Consider the following 20,910-nt stretch of genomic DNA (forward strand, 5'->3'; position numbering starts at 1 on the left):
ATCAACATGCAAAAATCAGTAGTATTTCTATACACTAGTAATGAGTAAGCTGAGGTGGAAATCAAGGAAAAAAATCCATTTACAATAGCAACCAAAAGAGTCAAATATCTAGGAATAAATTTAACCAAGGATGTAAAGGACATGTGCACAGAAAACTACAGAATTTTGCTAAAAGAAATCAAAGAAGACCTAAATAAATGAAAAGACTTTCTATATTCATGGATTGGAAGACTAAAGGTCATTAAGATGTCAGTTCTACCCAAAGTGATTTATAGATTCAATGCAATCCCAATCAAAATTCCAACAGCCTACTTTGCAGAAATGGGAAATCCAATTATCAAATTTATTTGGAAGGGTAAGGTGCCCAAATATCCAAAAAGATCCCCCCAAAAGAACAAAGTTGGAAGAGTCACAATTCAGAATGCAAGGCATAACACAAAGCTACAGTGCTCAAACAGCATGGTCCTAGAACAAGGATAGAAATATTGACCAATGGAATCAAATTGAGAGTTCAGAAATAGACCCTCACATTATGGCCAGTTGATATTTGACCAGACTGCCAAGTCCACTCAATTGGGAAAGAATAGTCTCTTCAAAAAATGGTGCTGCAACTATATGATGGTACTGTGAACAGTTGATTGCACACCATGGATGATTGTATGGCATGTGAATATATCTCAATAAAACTGAATTTTTAAAAAATGGTGCTGGGTGAATTGGCTATCCATAGGCAAAAGAATTAAAGAGGACTGCTATTTCACCCCAAATACAAAAGTTAACTCAAAGTGGATCAAAGACATAAATATAAGAACCAGGGACTTTAAAACTCATAGAAGAAAATGTAGAGAAATATCTTCAGGACCTTGTGCTAGGCAATGTTTCTCAGACTTTACCACCAAATCACAAGCAATGAAAGAAGAAATAGATAACTGGGGCCTCCTCAAAATTAAAAACTTTTGTGCCTCAAAGACTTTGTCCTGAAAGTGAAAAGACAACCTACTCAATGGGAGAAAATATTTTGAAACCACATATCCAATAATGGTTTAATATCCAGAAAATATAAAGATATCCTACAGCTTAACAATAAAAAGATAAACAACCCAATTGAAAAATGGACAAGTCTTGAATAGACATATCTCCAAAGAGGATATTCAAATGGCTAAAAAGCACATGAAAAGATGCTCAACATCATGTTCCAGTTTGCTAATGCTGCTGTTATGCAAAATACCAGAAATGGATTGGCTTTTATAAAGGGGGTTTATTTGGTTGCACAGTTACAGTCTGAAAGCCATACAGTGTCCAAGGTAATGCATCAACAATTGGGTACCTTCACTGAAGGATGGCCAATGGCATCCAGAAAACCTCTGTTAGCTGGGAAGGCACATGGCTGGCATCTACTCCAGAGTTCTGATTTCAAAGTGGCTTTTTCAAAAATGTCAGTGTCAGCTTCCAACGGCCATCTTCAAGATGGGTTTCTCGGTTGCAGATTCTTTCCAAAATGTCACTCTCAGTTGCTCTGTGTCTGGGTCTGTGTGACTCTTTTAAAGTACTCTAGTGATCCTGAATGGGTGTGGCAACACCTCCTTAGAAATAATCCAATGAAAGATCTCGCCCACAGTTGATTGAGTCACATCTCCATGGAAACAATCAAAGAATTCCAATCTAATCAGCATTAATACATTTGCCCCCACAAGATTACATCAAAGAACATAGCATTTTGGGGGACGTAATATGTCTAAGCTGGCACCTTCCACCCCCTGGACCCCTAAATTACATGATCTTTCCATATACAAAATACACTCATCCCATCACAATATCACAAAAACTTAAATCATTTCAGTAACAATAGATAAGTACAAGATCTCAGTTACAGGTGTGGTCTGTCCTAAGGCAAATTTCTCCTTTATCTGTGGACCTGTGAAACTTAGAACAAGTTATATGCTTCCAATATAAAAAGGAGGGACAATCATAGGATAAACATTCCCATTGCCATAAGGAGAAACTGAAAGGAAAACAGGGTTAACAAGACCAAAACAGTTCTGAAAACCCACAGGTCAAACTCCATTTGGTTTCAAAGTCTGAGAGTCATTTACTGAACATCGTTTTATCCCCAAGTCTTGAGAGAGCAGCAGTCCCACACTTCCTAAAGGCTTACACTGCAGCCTTTTTCTCTGCAAATGCTGGGGAGAGTGCTCCAACATATCGACATATTGGGGAGACCACCTTCTTCTCATCCCCACCCTCCTCAAACATCAGGGTGGCACCTGGACTCTCTGCCTCTCTGGGGCAAAGGCTCTCCCCTCTTTGAACAGTGGGGTGATGGCCAGGCTCTCCCCAAATCCCGGGGAATGTGCTCCACCCTCTCTGGGGCTTAGGGTGGCAGCACTCTTCCTGAGCATCAAGATGGAAGGTCCATGCTCTGCCTCTGGGGCAAACCCACCCTCTCCACATGCATGGGCTACTCCACTCTCCCAGCCTGAGACCTCTTGACTCCAGATTTCAATCTCCATGGCTCTTTCTTGGAAGAAATTTTTCCTTCAATTTTGTTCCTTTGTCCACTCTGCTCCAGATCAGCCATGGCCCTGGCTATACAATTCTCTCAAAAATCTCATTGGCTTGGCATGAAGCACAAAGGGATCAAAACCACCAGACAACAGACTTTCCACAAATCCTTTCTGGATAACTCCATCTCCAGTCCTGGCTTGTACTGAAATGGCAGTCGGTTTCCATGTTTGGTTAAATCCTCATATGGGGCTGTAGCCTCTGGGGTTTCACTTTCTGGAAGCCCAGAATCTTCCAAACCATCAATTTTGGTTTCTTTGTACCTAACAGTTCTAAGTTTATATCTGTTATCTCACATTTCACTATAAGCTGCAAGAAGCCAGGCTAGTTTCATAATCTCCTCAGCTAAGTATCCCAGCTCAAATGCTGCCTTCCATTCAACACCAGGACTCAATTTTGCCAAATTCTCTGCCACTTTAAAACAAGGGTCGTCTTTCTTCCAGTTTGCAATGACACATTCAACATTTCTGCTCAAGTCCTCATCGGAAGGATCTGTACAGTCCACATTTCTATAAACAGTCTCTTCAAAGCAATCTAGGTCTTTTCTATCAAGCTCCTCACAATTCTTCCAGAATCTTCCCCTTATCCATTTAAAAAGATGTTCCAACATGTTTGGTATTTGAAAACTCAGCAGCACCCCATTCCTGGTACCAAATTCTGTTCCAGTTTGCTAATGCTGCCATTATGCAAAATGCCAGAAATGTATTGGCTTTTATAAAGGGGGTTTATTTGGTTACACAGTTACAGTCTGAAGGCCATAAAGTGTCCAAGGTAAGGCATGATCAACTGGGTACATTCATTGAAGGATGGCCAATGGCATCTGGAAAACCTCTGTTAACTGGGAAGGCACATGGCTGCCATCTGCTCTGGAGTTTTGATTTCAAGATGGCTTTCCCCAAAATGTCAGTGTCAGCTTCCAGCAGCCATCTTCAAAATATGTCTCTCAGCTGCAGCTTCTCTCCAAAATGCCACTCTCAGTTGCTTTGTGTCTGGGCCTGCGTGGCTCTTTTTAAAGTACTCCAGTGATCCAATCCATGGTGGGCCAGCACCTCCATAGAAATAATCCAATGAAAGATCTCCCCCACAGATGATTGAATCACATCTCCTTGGAAACACTAAATCAAAGAATTCCAATCTAATCAATAGTAATACATTTGCCGCCACAAGATTGCATCAAAGATCATGGCTTTTTGGGGGACATAATACATTCAAACTGGCACACTAGATATTAAGGAAATGCAATTCAAAACCACAATAAGATATAATTTCACACCCACTAGAATGGCTTCTATATGTATATATAAAACAACAACAGAAAACCACAAGTGTTAGAATGTGAAGAAATAGGAACACTCATTCATTGCTGGTGGGAATGTGAAATGGTGCAGGTGCTGTGGAAGATGGTTTGGCAGTTCACCAGGAAGCTAAGTATGGAATTACCCTACAACCCCTCACCCCATTAATAGGTATATTAGGTATATACCCAGAAGAGTTGAAAGCAGGGGCTTGAACAGATATTTGCACATCGATGTTCAAAGCGGCATTGTTCAAAATTGCCAAAAGATGGAAGCAACTGAAGTGCCCATCAACAGATGAATGAACAAACAAAATGTGGTATATACATACAATTAAAAGGCGGATATTGTCATATTGGATAAAAAAGCAAAGCAAGATGCAAACACATGCCTTCTACACAAACCTCATTTTACATGTAAGAAAAAAAATAGTTTAAAAGTAAAAGGATTGCAAAGAGATATACCATGCTCACATTAATCAATAAATGCTAGAATGGTGATTATAACATCAGATAAAGTAGTTTTCAAAGCAAAGAGTGTTATCAGGGATAAAGAGAGTAATTGTATCATGATAAAGTGGTCAATTCACCAAGAGGGTACAACAGTCCTAAATATTTATGAACTTAAAATGCTTTGAAAGATATTTAATAAAAAGCTTTTAAAAGTATAGGAATAAATAGATAAATCCAAAATTATAGTTAGAGATTTCAAAATCTCACTCTCAATAATTTATAGAGCAATTACACAGAACATTACTAATGATATAAAGGAATTTAGCAATACTTGACCTGACTGGCACTTATTAAACACTCCATCCAACAACTGCAGAATACATATTTTCTCAAATTCACATGGAACATTTTTCAAGATAAACCATATTCTTAGCCATGAATAACAGTTTTAATGAATATAAAAGGATTCAAGCCATAAAAAGTGTGTTTTCAGACTAAGATGGAATTATATTATAAATCAATAGAAGTAAGATATCTGAAAAATCCCCAAATATTTGGGGACTAAATAACATGCTTCTCACTGACCATGGATCAAATCAGAAACCAATAGTGAAATCAGAAAGTATTTTGAAAATGGATGAAAATGAAACCACAGATTAAAATATGTGGGATGTAACTAAAGCAGTAGTTTCAGAGAAATGTACAGCATTAAAATGTCTATTTTAGTAAAAAAAGAAAGTTCTCAAAAAACATGACATCAGTTTCATCAGTTTCTGCCTTAAGATAGAAAAAGAAGAAATGAAATCCAATGTAAGCAGAAGGAAATAATAAAGATCAGAGCAGAAAATTAGAGAAAATCTATGTAACCAAAAGTTGTTTCTTTGACTATCCTAAAAACTAGATAATACATGAGGAATTTGATGCTAGCTACTCTGCAAGAACCTTCATTAATTCAACAAACATTTGAGTGCTGTGTGACAGACACTGTCTTGAGTGCTTGAAAAACAAAGTCAAACAAAACATGATCCCTGCCCTTATTTAATTGTACTACATGCCTTTAAGGTGTATATATATTAGCTACTTTTGGCAGATGAATAAACTGGGACTTATTTCACTCAGAGCAGCACAATAAAGAGTAGTGGAGCCAGCATTTGATTCAGGTCTGCTTGATGCCAAAACGCATGTTCTTTCCACTATACCAATTGATCTCCCCTGTAAGATTAGATGAAATTACTCATATTATGCAAGAAAAAAGCCAATTTCAAATTGTAATACTAATGACTTTTAATTTCATATGTGTTTTTTCTTTAGCCTGACAGAGAAAATCAAGATTTCTTGTTTGATAGAATTTCAGAAAGTTATGTGGCACTTTTCATGAGCATACCCCTAAGTCGAAAGGATGCATTCTTTCAGGTAAACATGTAGAAATTAACAGTTATGCTAATTATTTTTAGAGCTAATGAACTAGAAAAAAACAGTTATTTTATTTAAGCACATATGAGAACATATTTTGTTCCTTTTGAAAGCAAAGCTGCCTGATATAAAGTAAATAATGGTTATATTTTAAAAATTATGCTTTTCTCTTAGAGTATTGTATTCCCTTGCCTAAAAGTCTAGTAGAATCTCCTTAGTGGTATTGATTTTTTTTTTCCATATGACTAATTTGAAAACTTTTGAATTATTGTATGCAGTGTCTTAGTTTTTTTGATTGGGATTACATTGAATCTGTAAATCACTTTGGGTAGAATTGTCATCTTAATGACTTTTAGTCTTCCAATCCATGAATATAGAATGTCTTTCCATTTATTTAGGTCTTCTTTGATTTCTTTTAGCATAATTTTTTGGTTTTCTGTGTACATGTCCCTTACATCCTTCACTGAAGGATGGCCATTGGCATCTGGAAAACCTCTGTTAGCTTGGAAGGCATGTGGCTGGCGTCTGCTCGCTCCCAGGTTGTGTTTCAAGATGGCATTCTCCAAAGTGTTGCTCTTGAACAACAAAAGGCATTTTGTCCTCTCTTCGCTGCAGCTTCTCTTCAAAATGTCACTCTCAGTTGCTCTCTGGTCTCTCTGTGAACTCTTTTATACAGACTCCAGTGATCCAATGAACACCCACCCTGAATGGGCGGGGTAACACCTCCATGGCATTTATCCAATCAAACATTTCACCCACAGTTGATTGAGTCACATCTCCATGGAAACACTCAAAGAATTCCAATCTAATCAACACTAATATGTCTACCCCCACAAGATTGCATCAAAGATAATGGCGTTTTGGGGGACATAATACATCCAAACTGGCACATTCTACCCCCTTTATAATTTATCTTTTGATCCATTTAAGGTGACTACACAAGTTTATGTAAAGAACAATGCACAAATTTATGAATTAAATGCATTTTACTGTTTTATTATTATACTAGCTAATGAATATGATTGATTATGGTCTTGAGCAATGTGAAATGAAGATGTATAGAAATGTCATTAAGTATTGTTAAGTTTAACCATCTAGCATTTCAAAGCAGAAGCCCTTTGACATACTTTGTTGCATTGGTATCTATAGATCAGAAATATTTTGGAGTCAGTAAGTGTTTTCCCAGATAAAACACAACTAAAATAAAAACAGTGTAATATCCTTAACAATGAGTATATAAACAAACAAATTCACAAATTTACCAGTTAATTATGTTCAATCTTGATCTACTTTATTTTAATCACAAACACATATATAAAAGTGTTGTAGAGGGAAATAGAGGACTGGGAATAAGGAGATGGCATCAGGTCTGGAATCTACTGCTAATAACCTGGGTAATCTTGGCAAATCATTCACCCTCTCAAGTTCCACAGCTGGTTGTCTGTCAAATGAAGATGTTGGATTAAATCTGTAATTCTTAAGTTGTTGTCTTGGGGAATAGTGGTATTCTCAGAAAGACTAGGATTTTCTGCTGCTAATATTAAAATTGTTTTTTTTTCTTATTTTGCATGAAAAAAATTAATGGTTAGGATTTTGTGTAGAGATAACAAAAGCAGTTGTTTCTGCAACCCATAATCTATCCTTTTGTGGTTTTATATTGATACGTATTTACTGAATATGCTAGCCTACCTCCATGGTTTGATGAAATCAGTCATGCTTTAACATAGGGCTCTTAAGAAAAAATAAGAGGCCTAATAAATGTGGACAAAGAAGGAAGTAGTGACACCATTGCATATCCCTCATACTACAATTTCTGGTCCTAGAGGAGGTGACTTTTATGGTCCAGATTTTCTCCCCTGGCATGGATGTGCTTTTGATAAATGTTATATTTATAACCGCTGTCAAATCATGACTATATTTTTTCTAGGTCCCTATTTTCAGTGGCTTTTTTCCAAGGGAAAATTGAAAGTTGTTGAATCTAGATTCAAAGCTCCATTTGAGAATGGGGAAGATTTAAGAATTTGAGAATAAGGAATACTCCTCCTTAACCTGTGCTCATTACTCTTGTAATGCTCCCTTCCCCTACTTCTGTGTATTGGTATCAGACTACCACCTCTACAATTCTACCACTCCTCTTTAAGTAGAAGTAGGACATCATTTCTCACTGACCAATTTCCATTTATTTTTAACTCATTCACATAAGTGGGGTTTATTTACTATTGTCTTATCTGGTTTATATTACCTAAAGAAGGGGAATTTATTAATATTTAAGGGTCAAAAAATTATCTTCAGTTTCCACTAATCAGTACAAATTAATCTGAACATAAATATATTTAGTATTGCTTTTACTTCTCTTTCTTCCAACATCACACAATGATATTCCTTTTCCAAACTCAGTGTGACACTTGATCTCCTTTTCCCTTCATCTCCTGGAGGTAAGAGATTCACAGAAAACTTTTAGAAGTTCCCATTATTAACTTTATTAAACATTTAAATTTTGATCTTTGCTATGATTTTATATACCGAAATATAATATGTGATATTTTCTGGTAGTGAAAATGTTCATAGTTCATTCAATACAATTAAATATCATATAGCAATATATTAAAAAATTCTCCCATCCTCCCTCCAAAGTAAAAGCATGGAATTCTTCAAAAGGAACCATCATTACCAGCCAGTTTGAGCACTACTGGATTAGGTGACTATTAGCTTCCTATTTCTGCTGAAACCAATTATCATAAACTTCATGGCTTAAAACAGTAGAAATTTATTTTCTTATAGTTCTGGAGGTCAGAAGTCCAAAATGAATCTTGCAGAGATAAAATCAAGGTGTCAGTAGGGCTGGATTCTTCTGGAGGCTGCAGAGGAGAATTTGTTCTTTACTTTTTCCAGCTGTGGCTGCTGGCATACCTTGGCTTGTGGCCACATCACTCCTGTCTCTTCTTCTGTATTCACATTGCCTTCTCCATATGATTATACTTAGAGCCCACCATTTAATCCATCATAATCTCCCCTTCTCAGATTCCTTAATTTAATCACATTTGCAATGTTGCTTTTGCCATATAAGGTAATATTCAGAGATTCCAGGGACTAGGATGTGGATATCTTTAAAGCCATTATTCAGCCTAACATAGTTACCTTTAAGGTCCCTTCCAGTTCTAAAGTTTTACTTTATTAAGGGATTAATATGTGATTGTAAATCCTTATTTGAATTCAGAGTACCAAAAGAGTGGATATGAATTGTTAAAACACATAAATATAAACATATGATATCCTTTTTTGTTTAATTACTCCCTGAGAGAAATTTAGTGTTTAAGGTTGTTTTAAGGCAAATAGAATACTGAGGTAGTGCCATATATTTGTATCAACAAATATTTGAATAATACAATGGTGATTACAATATATTAATTCAATTAAACAAGCTTTACTTTTTCAAAAAATGCTTTTAATTTTCATTACCCATATGCATCTCTTTCTAAAAGAGGATAAGTGAAATAAATGAATAATCATCAAACCTCATCTTAATTGTTAACTTCATCCTTTATCCAAATTAAATTGTCCCCAAAAATGCTATCAGATAACCAAATTGGCTGACTCAGTTTTCAACTTTTCTTTGCTCATGTCCCTCAAGTGGAAGTATAAAAAAGTAATAAAATGACCAAAAGCTAACCATAAGAGAAAAGGGGCATGTATATTTCCCAAACAAACGATAATAACTTTGGTAGTTGAGATATGTAATATAAAAATATAAAATTATTGTAATTGCTCTATTTTGGGTAGGTGTATCCTGATTGTTTAGCACAAGCTATCTATGCAACATTCCAGGAAGCATTTCCAGAATCCAGTAACCTCTTTAATGATGAATTTAAAGAAGATCTAGGGAATAGCATTTTTCTTTGGCTGTCAGGTATGAATATATTATTAAGGATTGGTCATTATTTTGGTATCTTAAACTTTTGGATTGCAGTATTTTGTTTTCACCAGTCAAATAATTGGTAGTTCAATATGACATTTTGATGCCTCTGTTTTAAAATAAAAATAATATTTTTTCTGAAAAATTTGTTATACCAAAATTAATTGGTTAATAATTCTAAAAATCAAATAATTTTTTTATAGACAATGCAATTATTAAAACAGAATTGCCACAGAAATACAGTCCTACAATACTGTACTTCATATTTGGGAGATAGCTGCTGTTGGACTAATAGTTATATTTTGTATCAAATATTGTTGGGTGGAGTAAATTATGAAGCTATTTGAGTTTCTCATAAAACATGCAATCATTAATCAAGGCAAAACTGTTATACTAGCATGGGCTACCATACTAGTGAGTGTTTTCAGGCAGTTTTTCTGTAAATGCTTTAGTCCAAATATTGACTTATTTTGGAACTGCTTTTTGTCAATTTATAGTAACCAGACAATTTCTATAAGAAAATTTCATATTTTAAGGAGGGGGCCCTTGAATGGTAAAGGCTGAAAAGCAACCCTGAGGAAACCTCCCCAAATGCGCATGCGCACGTGTGCACAAACACACACACACACACACACACACACACACACACACACACACAATCTCCTGCTAATTGTACTTATAAGAAATATAAGAAACCAAAAGGGAATGAGCGCAGCATCCATATGAAAATTCTGTAAGAAAAAATTATGATTAAAAGCAGAACAACTTTTCTACAGACATAAAACTCAACAGAAAAAAGTTGTCAAAAACAAATGAATTGAACAAAGCAAATAAAAATTCTAACCTAACCTTCTAACAAAAATTTCTAGAAAATAATGGTACAAAAAAAATAGTTATAAAGGAAGAATACAATTTGGAAATATAATAAGTCAGGTAAAAACCCAGCTATATGATGTATATAAGAAACTCACTTCAAATATAATGTGTATAGGTTAAAAGTAAAAAGGATGATAAATTTGTCAAAAACATAGAAATTTACATCACAAAAAGTGAACCTTAATGTATGCAAATTTTAGAAAAATCAACTAGAAGGGTAGGGTATCCCAGGATAGAATGCAGAGTAAAACAAAGTAATTTAAATGTATTATAAATGTATAACCTCACTGAAAGTGGTAGGGGAACAAAAGAGAGCTAAGTTAAGTAATTTTGGAAAAAAGGTGTTTTGACTAGAAACTGAAGGCTGAAGGCAAAATGAACTATATGTAAGCACTATACTCTAGGTGGGTTTCTTACTGAGTATGGATTAACAATTCAGAAACTGCTTCACATGCAAACCAGAATTGAACAAATAAGTAAATGAATAGGAGATGGTGATTTCTCACTGTTGGGGAACAAAGTTAGAAATAAGTTAGGGAGGAAGGTGATAATGAACCATAATGCATGTGGTACTAAATTAAGTTGGAGACATCAATATGAAGTCATATTGGCGGTGTACATATACAGATGGATAAATACAAAAATAATCATGTGTGTATGAGTACATGCACATGTGTATAGATAAGTTAGTATGCATACATATATTTCCTAGCCCCATCCACTAGAAGCAGTGACACCCCAATAATAGTGAGCACAGCTAGAACTCACATCTTGGTTTTTAACACCATCCTCCAATAAAATAAACCAAGGCTTCTTGAATAAATACAGGCAAAGGAAATCCAATGTTCATATATTTGGAGTCCTTGAAAGAAGAAATAAAGATGTTTGAAAAGAACAATGTGTTTAAGATATAATTCAAGAAAACATTGCTGAAATAAAAGACTAAATATAGAAAGGGCACACCACGCATCAAGAAAAATTGAACCGTTGTGATCAATGCTAAGAAACTTACTAGTAAAGATATCAGGCATTAAAGATGAAAAAAGAATTCCTTGGGCAGCAAAATAAAAAGATCAAGTCACTTAAAGGAAAAGAAAATTAGATTATCAAATTTTTCTTCAGCAACAATCAATGCCAGAAGCAACACCTATAAGATATTCAAGAAAAGAAAGTGTGAACCAAGCATATTATATGCAACCAACCTGTCTTCTAGTAAAAAGGCTGCAAACTGTTTCAAACGTGGAAAATCTTGTTCACGTGAGCCTTTTTTGAGGAAACTACAAGTGGTCAATCTCTAGCCAGTTGAAAGATTTAAAAGGCTGTATGATTTGTATCTCAGAAGATATGTAAAGGAATATTATGGTAAATTAGCATAAATTATTTATTTTTGTGATTAGAATTTGTGGTTATAGCTGTGTGACTCTGTGATCTTAGAAAAATACATTAATTTCTTGCATCTATTTACTCTGTAAGATTATTCAGATTAAACTATGAAATTGATTTCTTTTATTCCCATGAATTCTAGTATTTTTTATATTGCTGAATATGAATTACTTTTACAATTACGCAAAAATCAATACATACTATTTTTTAAAAAGATACATAATATTTTTGTCTTTTGCATTACCCCAGAACAATTTAAGATTCTCTTTTCGCTAATTAGATTATTTGCCTATATTTTCCTCCCAAAGAATCAATCATTTTATTTATCAATTTTATTAGTTAAAATGTTCTACTGTATTAATTTTTCTTTTATCATTAATTTCTGTCTTTTTCATGTTCATTTTGCTTTACTTTTTAATTTAAAGAGCTGAAAGTTTTGCATATTATTTTATTTCTTTCTTGCTCAGCAATAGAAGGTTTTAAGGCTGTGGATTTACCTCTGAGTAAACCTTTAAGCATATCTCATGAGGTTTAACTGTAATGTTCTAACTACAGGCATCCTTCATTATCTGAATATAATCCATTCCTGAAAATGTATTGAATAGCAAATTTTCAGGTAATGGGTGCTTACATTCCATTGTTGAATTGGGAAGAATAGTAATGTGTTTCCAACCCATCCAAAAACTAATTTCCTCAAATATCATTAAAACACGTCTAAACATCTATATAATAACCCACCAAAGATTTCTTTATAGTGTAAGTCACTTAACACACTTATTACCTACTTAGCTGTTTAGCCATTAATGAACTTATTAGTGGATATGTTTGTGTGCAGTATGCAACAACATAGCACACTATTGGCCACAAATTGTATTCACTGCCATAATGCAATGAAGAACTAAAATGTAAATTAACAATGAAATAATGTGTTAAATATTCTCAAGATACTATCTAAATTGGGCCAGGATTGTTAGTGCATTTGGATGCATGGCATAAGAAAACACTGGAAATCTTGGAGTACTAAATATACAGGCTAAAGGCAGAGAAGATGATGGCAATAATGCACAATACTTTTAAACAACAAAAGCATGAGACTTGATCTTGTCTGGAGAACACCTGAAACACAACTGTAACACTAACGATATCCTTTCAATCAGTCTCCGGGATAATTTACATGTTTTCAAAATGAATGTTATTGTTTGCTTTTGATTCAGAAAGGGAATTTTTATTTAGAATGTTTGTAAATTGTTATAGAGAATATTCAAATCATGACAAGTTCTGATAGCTAGGGATAGCTATTTTCTTATTCCTTAAATATTTTATGATTGAATTTTTCATTTTCTATTATTTACTTTTAAAATCCCTTTACTGAGATCTAATATACAGAGACTACAGTGCACAAATCATAGGTGTTCATCTTGATTGTATATATTTGTATTATATATATATATATGCAATAACCATTTATATCAAGATACATACCATTTCCTGCTTGTAGTTGTAATTTTGATTTCCTATTTCACCTAAGAGTCTTTTAAGATTGTTCTTTTTAATGGCAAAGTCTTTTGTGTTTAAACATTAGTTATTAATGTCTTCTTTTTTGCATTATGTTACACATTGTGATGTGTATCATATTTGTATTCTGCAATTTATTGTTTGCTCCTATTATATAATAATACATAGTTAAATATTATAAATGGTACTTAGTGACTTGAAAAAAAGGCATATGGCGGAAATAGAATTTTATGTTCTTTGAGTAAATGTGTGTGTTTCTATGACATCTTCTTTGTATTTCCAATAGCTTCAATGTGTTGAATATTTAATCAATTAAAAACCCCTTTCTCCCATTAAAAATGATACATGTTTACAAAAGTGAGAAAGAGAAATTCTTTTTGTCTAATGTATATCTTCACCTGATGCAGTTTAGATACATTTCTTGCTCTTTTGTTTACAATGAAGAGCTGTTGGATATTTTAGTTGCTAGCTATTTAACACTAGCTCAATTTTAGAGGTACGTAAAATTACGTGTACTTTTTGGTCTTAATTATGGTTTCCTTTTACAAGGCAGTTTATTATCTCAAACCTCAAAATTTTATATAAAGATAATTAACATAGCCATGAGAGTGCCTTCTGAATTTTCAATATAAATTATAAAGTTGTATTCAGTATAGTGCAAGAAAAAGAAATGTAAAAAATATTAGAAAGGAAGAAATAGAGTGTTTTTGCAGATAACAAGATTTTGTATGTAGCAGACACAGAAGAATCTACAGATAAAGTACGATTGTGGATGCACAATATATTAAAAAGCCAGTTATAGTTATATATACCACCAACAATTTGAAAATGAAATTAAAAATATGATTTGTGATAGCATCAGAAAACATAAAATACCAGGGAAAATAATGAAAGATGTATAAGATCTATATACTGAAAATAGAAAATATGACTGAGAAAAATTAACAAAATTCTAAATAAGTGGGAGATATTCTTTGTTCATGGCTTGAAAGATTAAATAAAGATAGCATGATCCCAAAACTTAACTATAGATTCAATGTAATTCCAATAAAAATTCCAGATGGTTTGTGTGTGATTGTTTGTGAAAATTGAAAATGTATACCAAAGTGCTAAAGACCAAGAAAAAGTCAAGAAAATCTTGAGAAGAGCAAAGTTCTTCCAGATATCAAAACCTGCTATAAAGCTACAGTCATTAAGACAGTGTAGAGTTGACCAAAGAATAGGCTAATAGACAAATGGATAGAAGATTCAGAAACAGACCCATACATATATAGATACTTGATTACAACAAAAGCATCACCACATACAGGTTGAAGGAAGTATGGTGATGGGGGAATAAATGATAGTGGGTCAGTTGGATATCCATATGAAAAAAAATGAACCTTGACCCTCAACTTCATAGCATAAAAAATAGTCAATTCCAGTTAGATTGTAGATCTAAATATGAAAGATAAAATATGAAGCTTCCAGAAGCAATACTGGAGAATGTTTTCATGACATGAAATGGGCAAAGATTGCTTAAATAGTACACAAAATACACTAATTCTAACAGAAAATATTGATTAATTTGATTTCATTAAAATTAGGAACTTTTCAAAAGACACCAATAAGAGAGTGAAAAGGACAAGCCATAGAATTGGAAAAGATATTTATCAAATAAAGTATTTGTATTCAGAATATATACAGAATTTCTACATATCAATAAGAAAAACAACACAATTTTTAAAAATAGGCAAAAGACCTGAACAGGTACTTTACAAAAGATGATATCCAATTGGGCAATGTTCTAGTTTGCTAATGCTGCCGGACTGCAAAACACCAGAAATGGATTGGCTTTTATAAAAGGGGGTTTATTTGGTTACACAGTTACAGTCTTAAGGCCATAAGCACATCAACAATCGGGTACCTTCACTGAAAGATGGCCAATGGCGTCTGGAAAACCCCCACTAGCCAGGAAGGCATGTGGCCAGTATCTGCTCCAAGTTCTGGTTTCAAAATGGCTCTCTCCCAGGATGTTCCTCTCCAGGCTTCAGCTCCTCCTGTTCATTGCTATTGGGGTGTTTGTCCTCTCTTAGCTTCTCTAGAGCAAGAGTCTGCTTTCACTGGCCATCTTCAAACTGTCTCTCATCTGCAGCTACTCTCTCAGCCTCTGTGCATTCTTCAAAGTGTCCCTCTTGGCTGTAGCTCCTCTTCAAAATGTCACTATCAGCTGCACTGAGTTCCTTCTGTTTGTCAGCTCATTTATATGCCTCCAGTGATTTAACTTAGACCCACCCTGAATGGGTGGGGTAACACCTCCATAGAAATTATCCAATCAGTGTCATCACCCACAGTTGAGTGGGGCATATTTCCATGCAAACAAACTAATCCAAATGTTCCAACTTAATTAATATGTCTGGCCCCACAAGATTGCATCAAAGAACATGGCTTTTTCTGGGGGACACAATATATATGAACTGGTACAGGCAATAAACACATGAAAAGGTTCACATCATTAGTTATCAAAGAAATGTAAATTAAAGATTCATGATACTGCTGCACACCCTCCAAAATGGCTAAAATAAAAAAGGTGACAATATCAAGTGGTAGCAAGTCTATGAAGCAATTGAATCTATCCAATGCTGGTAAAGGTGTACATGGATAATCACTTTGGGAAACTGGAAATACCTACTAACACTATTTATTCACTGACTAGAAATATCATTCCTGTATATGTATTCCAAAGAACCATGTGCATATGTCCACCAAACAACGTGTACAACAATATTCACAGCAGCTTTATTTATAAAAATGGTCAAAATTGTAAACTATCAAAATGTCCATCAGCACTACAATGGATATATAAATCATGATGTATCCATAAAACAGAATACAATGTATCTGTGCTAATTCAATATCCGCTAGTCACATGTGGCTGGCCATTTAAATTTAAATTTAAATTAATTAAAATTAAATAAAAGTAAAAATTCAGTTCCTCAGTCACACTGCCACACTTCAGACACTCAATAGCCATTTTGAACAGCACAGATATAGAACATTTCCGTCATTGCAGAAAGTTCTGTTGCATAGCACTGTAATAGAAATTAAATTATGGCTTTACGTAGTAAAATGGAAATTTTTCACATACATAATATTGGATGAAAAAAGGCAGGAATAAGATAGTATATATTTTATGATTTCATTTATATTAATTTCAAGAACAGACTAACTAAGATCATAGAAATCAGAATAATGACTTTCTCTGGGGCAGTGGCGCTGACTGGGAGGGATGTAATGAATCCTTCTCAGGTGATAAGAAAATGTCTTATATCTCGATTTGGGTGATGGCTACATGGATGTATACATATCTAAAAATTCATTGAGCTGCATAGTTAATAAATTGTGTACTTTATTGTATGTGTTATACCTAAATGAAAGAGAAAAACTAAAATAAAATTATTGAAAGAATAAAAAATCATGAATAGTTAGTGAATATTTTTTTAAAAAGAGCCAAAAAAGGAGGGCTTGCAGTAAAGAGGCTTAGTTAGACATGTTACAGAGACATAAAACAGTATGCTGTTTGTATAAGAACTAACATAATAATGAAGCAGGAGAGAAAGCTCACAAGAAAACCCATGTATATATGGAAGGAAAATACAAAAGAAACTGCTTAAATCAATGGGGAAAGGAAAGATTGGTTGATGATGTTAGAAAAATTGACTCACCATATGGAGAAAAATATAATTGAAATTCCCCAACACCACATTCAAAAATGATCTCCAAATTGGTTAAAAACCTAAATGTGGAAGATAAAATTATAACTTGATTGAAGAAAATGGAGAATATCTTTGTGATCTATGAGAGAAGAAAGAACTACATTAAAAAAAAAATCATCAAAAACAACCCATAAAGGCAAAAACTGATTAATTGGATTCCATCAAAATCAAGGATTTTTGTTCAACAGAAGACACCATTTACCAAATTAATAGATAGAATTCGAGAAGATATTTGCAATGTCTAAAACTTATAAGAGATTAAAATATAGAATACACAATCAATTCATGAAAATGAATAAGAAAATTATAACAACTCCAAAAAAATAGGCAAAAATTATAAACGGGCAAGACAGAATAGGAGATCCTTTTGGGGAAATTAAAGTAAAAACAACAAAGAGAAATCACTTTGTAGCTATTTTATTGCAAAAATTTAAAAAGTTGGATAGTGCCAAATGTTAAAATGGTTAAGGAAATATGGGAGCCATCCTATCACACAACTAGTGGGTGTATTATAATGTGCCACAGGCGTTCTAAAGAGAAATCTGGCTCTGCTTCCTGAGATTAATTATACAAAACCCAATAATCCTGCACGTAGGTATAATTATCTCAAAGAAATCCTCACGTAGACCCACAAGAGATATTTATATGGATGTTCATTGGAGTATTATATGTAGATGTGTGGTGTCTGTCCTTGGAAAAATGGATGTGATAGGCATGTATGGATACTCTGCAACAGTAGAAACAACAAATTAGAAGTATATATAACAACATGGCTAGATCTTTAAAAGTACACAGGAACAGTGTGAGATCTATAAGAAAATAATAACTTACATAAGTTTAAAATATATGCACACAAAAAAATCCTCATTTGGTAAGAACACATAAAATTTACCCTGTAGGCACAATTAAAACACTCTCTTTTGCAGGGGTAAGGGAGACACTGGATTGAAAAAATATAATAATTTTAAAGAATTCAGTGGTTAAAATATAGAGCTAAAAAATAAATTAACGAGCTCAAGATAAGCTTCAATGAAACATCAGGAAGAGATTTTTTTAAAAAAGAATGAAAGAATGTTAATAGATACAGAGGATACATTTGGTGTGTCAACATTTTTTTAAATGTAGTCTCAAAAAAAGTAAGTTAAGGAGAGGAAATATTTGAAGAAATTATTATTTTGAATTTCACAGAATTAAAGAAAGATCTAACACCTCAAATTATTGAAAGAGCTCATGAAGCATCATACAGGATAGATTAGAAAACACACATGAACACATTATAATAAAATGAAAATCATTTATTAATTTATTCAAGAGAGGTAGTTTTGTGTAAGTTAAAAACATAGACCCTGGAGTTAGTCTGCTTATTCAAAAGTAGGCACCACCACTACTCCCTTCCTGTGTGACTTTAGACAAGTTACTGAACTTTTTTTGGTGGCTCAGCTTTCTCATTTGTAAAGTGTGGATAATAAAATTACTTATCTCATGGGGTTATATGTTTCTAGCACAGAAAAAGTGCTAAATAAGTGTCAGCTATTACTCAACACATATTTTAGTGGGTGACATCTATGTGTCAGACATTATTCTGGGAATACAGCAGTTTTAAAAAGGCATATTCCTTTGGAATCATATTAAAGAGTAGAGAGACAGAGTAAACAAATGAGCAAGCAATATGTAGCATAGATAAATGCTACCTTGAAGGGGGCAAGAAAGTGTCTATTTTGTATAGAAGGTGGTATTTTTTCTTTCATATTTTTAATATTTAACATTTTCTTTTAATATTTTGTCACGGCCCTTGGGCCTTTGCTGCTGAGAGGCCGAAGAAGATGCTGGGCCTGTTCAGAGGCATGAACTTTTATTCAGGGCTTACTTACAAGGAAATGGAAATCGGTCACATTTCTTGGATTCAGGAGCTGCTTTGAATGGTGGCGGGTTCAGAGCTCAATGTGAAGATACTCCACAAAAGCAGGGGGTGCCAGGGGGTGGTTTTTAAGGGTTAGGGCAAAGACATTCAAATGAGTATGAAAGCATAATGCGGGATCGGGGTTCTTGTGACATAGGGAGGGATCCACTGTAGTCAACAGGGAAGAGGAGAGGATTATAGATTATTTTGTAGCCTCAGGGAGTGTCAGGGAGGACATAAATTATAGATTACATTTAATGCTGGAGGCCTGATCCTGCAAGGAGAGTAGGTACATCGTTAACTGACCTAGGTCACATGAGCTGCTGTGTGCGCAGTCTTCAAGGCCCTTAGGGTAGACTCTGGGCCCAGGACTTCCACATATTTCATTATCAAATTCAGATAGATTTTTATTGAAAGTATACTACACACATAATACATATTCATTTATTAACATTTATAAATGGCAAATATTCCTATAATTTAATGGTAACACTTAATTTATTAAAGTAATCATCTCAATTGCTCAGTCAATGAAGTCCCCATATATGAAAACAAGTATGATTTATGGATTGATTCTCAAAATTTACCTTAGGGATTTAAAAATTAAAAATGTGAAATTATGGCTCTCAGTGTCTGTGTAGCTTTACTCTGACTTATGTTATTTCTTGCTAGAACAATTCCTTCATCCCCCAGATCTCGGATACTCCTCCAAAATGTATACAGAAGTGTTGACTAACATAAAAACTGAATGTTGGTGATAATTACAATTTACCTGCCAGGCAAAGCATAAGTCAAGTCGATTATTTATTGACATCACATTGAGATCCAATTGAAAACAATGCCAGATGCTCAGAGGAGAAGCCCAAACAAGATTGCGAGTGATTGCAGGACAATATTTCAGTTAGAACTATTTCCAGTAGTTATTCTTTTAGGGTAGATCTGCTAATAAAAAAAAAAATTCTCTTAGTTTTTCTTTACCTGAAAATATCTTGATTTCCCCCTCTATTCTTGAAGGATATTTTTTCAGGATACACAGTTCTGGGTTGACAGCAATTTTCTTTTAGCCCTTGCAAAATATTTTGCCTCTTCCTCCTGGCCTCCATTTTTTTCTGATGAGGAATCCATTGTAATTCAAATTGCTTTTCTCCTGTAGGTAATGTGTTGTTTCTCTAGCCCTGTTTTCAAGACTTTTTCTTTGTCTTTAGATTTCAGAAGTTTGAATATTTTGTATATTGGCATAGATTTCTTTGGCTTTATCCTATTTAGGATTCATTCAGCTTCATAAGCCTGTAGGTTTGTGACCTGACCTCCACTAGGCCTTCTCTGACACCACCCTGGCTGGGGAGAGAGGGCAGGTTGAGACACCATTACCACTTGGTGAGAGTATAAGTCTAGCTCCTCAATCAGCCTTTTCTGGTGGCTATGGAGATGGGGCTGCATTTTTATCTGTGGTGTTTGGTTGACGTAGATCAGTTATTGTCTAAAAGTTTTTTATCTTGCTAGCCGATCCATATCCAGGTTCTTTGGCTAGAGAGCTCAAGGTTTTGTTGGGGCTCTTTAAAAATCTGTGACTATTGTCATTTCCAAAATTTCATTGCTTATAAAAAAGAATAAGGATATGGCTGTACTCTAAATGGTTTCTATACTATGGAAAAATTATAAGAAAATATTAGTAAATGCTAAAAGCATTTGAAAGCAAAGGAAGAGGAAATGAAGTAAGAATTCTTAAGATAATCTTTAAAAAACCTGACTTAAGAGTATGAATAGTCAGCCAAAATTTCTAATGAATTGCTAAAATCTGAGTGCAGACTAACATGAGAATGCACTTAGGACCTGCAATTACAAG

General features: G+C 34.0%; 1 protein-coding gene across 1 annotated transcript in view; it reads left to right on the forward strand.

Annotated features, from left to right (window-relative positions):
- FAM227B (family with sequence similarity 227 member B) overlaps nt 1-20,910 on the forward strand; it is a 273,855-nt gene that overhangs the window by 41,024 nt on the left and 211,921 nt on the right. Inside the window, exons 8-9 of the mRNA XM_037835095.1 lie at nt 5,621-5,722; nt 9,503-9,629. Coding sequence (XP_037691023.1) covers nt 5,621-5,722; nt 9,503-9,629 — 229 coding nt within the window. The remainder of the gene's footprint in view (nt 1-5,620; nt 5,723-9,502; nt 9,630-20,910) is intronic.

This window comes from Choloepus didactylus, chromosome 4 (assembly GCF_015220235.1).
Source record: "Choloepus didactylus isolate mChoDid1 chromosome 4, mChoDid1.pri, whole genome shotgun sequence".
NCBI lineage: Eukaryota > Metazoa > Chordata > Mammalia > Pilosa > Megalonychidae > Choloepus > Choloepus didactylus.